The following is a 2963-nucleotide window of genomic DNA, read 5'->3' as shown; positions in this document are numbered from 1 at the left end:
TGAAACGGTCCTATATAAAAGAAACTCTATAATTTTTTTTAAAAGTACGGTTAATAAGAAGTCTCATTCTGAGACAGCACCTCAGTCAACAGAGAGGATGTATTTGTTGAGGTTTACACGTTCCAATATTAGTTAGTTCTCGTCCTCTTCCCCACAATTTCTCACGTGCAAAATCTCATATACTCCACTTCGCATCCCGGGCTCCCAGCGACTCGTTTTGTCTGGCAAATCCCTCGCCGTTGAATTTCCACGCGCTTCTTCATTGAGCCCTATTCTATATAACTCGCTCGGGAAGCACTTCGATCGATCTTCTACTACAGCACAGCACAGCACAGCACAGCGTCGGAAATTCGAGCTGATATATCCATTCCCCTGCTTCTTGACAGCTAGCTAGCTGCGTCCATGGAGAGCAATGCCTGCGCTGCTGCTCTGCTCGCCGAGCTCAGCCAAGCCAAGGAGCTGCTCAAGGAGCTGGAGTTAAATCTGCATTGCCTTGACCTCTGCAAGGCTCTAACTCCCAGGATCGCTTCCTCCATCCACAACTCGTTTCTCATGGCCGAATCCTTCAGCACTAAAGCCGGCCACGATCAGTCTCTGTTCTCCTCGCTCGCCCTGCGACCTCGCACCTTGACGCCCAGAAGAAGGCACGTGCTTCGTATTCACGCAGTACTGACCCACATGGCCGTGAAGCCGACCGACGATGAAGGATTAATTCTCTGGTTTCAATTGCAGGATGTCGCTGCTGCGATCATGGAGGTGCCAGGTGAGGCTGAGCTCGGTGTCCGGCGGAGTGAAAGGCCAGGGGGAGGGCGACGGCTTCACATGGAGGAAGTATGGCCAGAAAGAGATTCTCGGAGCTAAATATCCAAGGTCAGCCATTAGTCACTACAGTTACAGAACAGTAGTGCAGTCGATCTCATTCGACCAAAACCATTCTGACGGGCTTTTCTCGATCGCCGCAGGGCCTATTTCCGGTGCGCTCATCGGGCCTCGCACGGATGCCCCGCGAAGAAGCAGGTGCAGCGATCGGACGACGACCCCTCGGTCCACGTCGTCACCTACCATGGGGACCACACTTGCCTCGAGCAGCACGATCAGGAACAGAGTGCGGCGGCGCTGAAAGTTGGAGAGGAGGAGTACTTTGTGGGGCAGATTGCGCCTTCCTTTGGGCCCATGGAGGAGCAGTTTTTCTCTTCTTCGCCGTACCAGTTTGGGGGCTTTCATGGAGCAGAGAGCAGTTGGCTTCCAATGGAGTTTGACAGAGACGGGGAGATCGACCCTGCCAGCATCTGGGCAGGAGTGGAATGGATGTCATAGTGTGTGATTAGATTGCAGACATTGGTGAAATTGTGGTGTTGGTTGCTGGATTGTTGTTTAAACTGAGAAAAAAAATAGTAAAGCATTATGTAATCTTATAATTCCATGTAATCAGTTCCTCTAGTGATTCATCCTTTTAGCCGAATAGACGATGATATCGTTGTAAAATTCTGGTAACGATGATAACGTTGTAAAATTCTGATGACCAGTTGTTTGTTGACGTCCAATGGGATGAATAATCTGTTCAAAAACGAATTTTAAAAAAAATATAAATTAATTAAATTAATTTGTTTACAAATAAATTGAATCGATCAAATTTTTTTATCAAAATCAAACCAACTGAACTAGTATAAAATTATTTATTCCATAGCTTATCACATTAATCTATCAAACTATTGAGAACATTATCAATTGATTAATATTGAATAATCGAATTATCAATAGAATGGTGTAAGTTTGTTCGATTCAAATATATCAATCAATTGTTTATAATATAATAGTAACTCATGATATCGAATTATCGAAGTAAAATTTTGATTGTCTGTTGCTTGTTTACCGAGAGGAGAATCTAGTTTTAGATATAATAAATCCAAAAACTGGATATATGAAAAAATTTTAAAAAATCAACCGTTTATAAGTGACATAAATCTCTTTAATTTGATTTATAAGAGCTAATCGAGATGCATCTATCTCTCAAGTTCAACAAAAATATGACTTCCTAATTTTTTTTTTTTTATAATTCAAGATTTTAATTATTCAAACTGATTAATCATGGATGTAATTGCCCCATAAAAATTTTTATGTACTATCAAAATAAATCTAAAAAAAATACTCCCATCGAAAAAACACTCACATCGAAGACCAACGGAATCATCAGTCTACCACTATGCTCCACCTGAGTATAAAACTGTGGGCCGCACCACTTCGTTAGGCCCCACTTGAATAATTAGACTTAGTGCTACTTTTCATAATTTTCCGATTTGAAATATGTGCATTCTTTACTGGAAAATAATAAAATAATAGGACTTCTCCCAGCATAGTAGGAGATGATAAATATGCATGAATAAATTATCCTTCCGGACACACATGTTCCTTAATCATAGTCAAGAAGCATTCGAGAGGATGTTTGGTTGATCAAGAATTAGAGAATAAAATAATAGTTAAAAATAAAATTTATATTATATTTAAGAATTATAATTTGAAAATAATTTTTAAATTTATAGGAATCAACCAAACTCATATAATTAGGTAGTTTTATTTTCATTCTCATTCCTTTTCCATCTTACTACTAAACTTATACTCATAGTCATTCCCATCATTTAACCAAATGTCACCTTAGTTTTATTTTATTTTTTTACTTGCTTTTAGTTCATGGTGGCCAACAAAGTTCTAGTTGTGTGCCTCCTGTACACACGTGTTAAATGACGAGGACGGATCCTCTGGTCCATAAATTACGGTCCAAGAATGGTCCACTACATATATTAGTGAATTTGAGTGGGCCCTATATATTTACATATAGGATCTACTAAAATCCATTAATCAGAATTTATGGACCATCTTCTAGTTCGTAAATTACGGATTAGAGGATCCCACCTGTTAAGTGGCCGCATACCAATTGACCAAGAGACCACTGTGGCATTTGATAT

General features: G+C 40.1%; 1 protein-coding gene across 2 annotated transcripts; it reads left to right on the top strand.

Annotated features, from left to right (window-relative positions):
• The first annotated feature begins 322 nt into the window (after window positions 1–322).
• Window positions 323–1513, top strand: LOC122044398 (transcription factor WRKY19-like). 2 transcript variants are annotated; one of them, XM_042604886.1, is made up of 3 exons: window positions 323–644; window positions 733–870; window positions 963–1509. In XM_042604886.1, exons 1-3 carry the CDS (start codon window positions 403–405, stop codon window positions 1315–1317), a joined length of 735 nt encoding a protein of 244 aa, XP_042460820.1. In that variant the 5' UTR covers window positions 323–402; the 3' UTR covers window positions 1318–1509. The 2 variants fall into 2 exon arrangements, with proteins under 2 accessions (XP_042460820.1, XP_042460821.1); XM_042604887.1 differs by having other exon boundaries at window positions 323–870; window positions 963–1513.
• Window positions 1514–2963: the final 1450 nt, after the last annotated feature.

Source organism: Zingiber officinale, chromosome 2A (assembly GCF_018446385.1).
Source record: "Zingiber officinale cultivar Zhangliang chromosome 2A, Zo_v1.1, whole genome shotgun sequence".
NCBI classification, from domain to species: Eukaryota; Viridiplantae; Streptophyta; class Magnoliopsida; order Zingiberales; family Zingiberaceae; genus Zingiber; species Zingiber officinale.
The sequence above is the reverse complement of the archived record's forward strand: the minus strand, read 5'-3'. Positions and strand labels throughout refer to the sequence as shown.

Excerpts from the sequence above, each read along its gene's own strand:
- LOC122044398 (XM_042604886.1), top strand. The coding sequence starts at position 403 with ATGGAGAGCAATGCCTGCGCTGCTGCTCTGCTCGCCGAGCTCAGCCAA. Across the intron at positions 645-732 it reads ACCTTGACGCCCAGAAGAAG|GATGTCGCTGCTGCGATCAT; the intron begins GCACGTGCTTCG and ends TTTCAATTGCAG. Across the intron at positions 871-962 it reads CTCGGAGCTAAATATCCAAG|GGCCTATTTCCGGTGCGCTC; the intron begins GTCAGCCATTAG and ends CGATCGCCGCAG.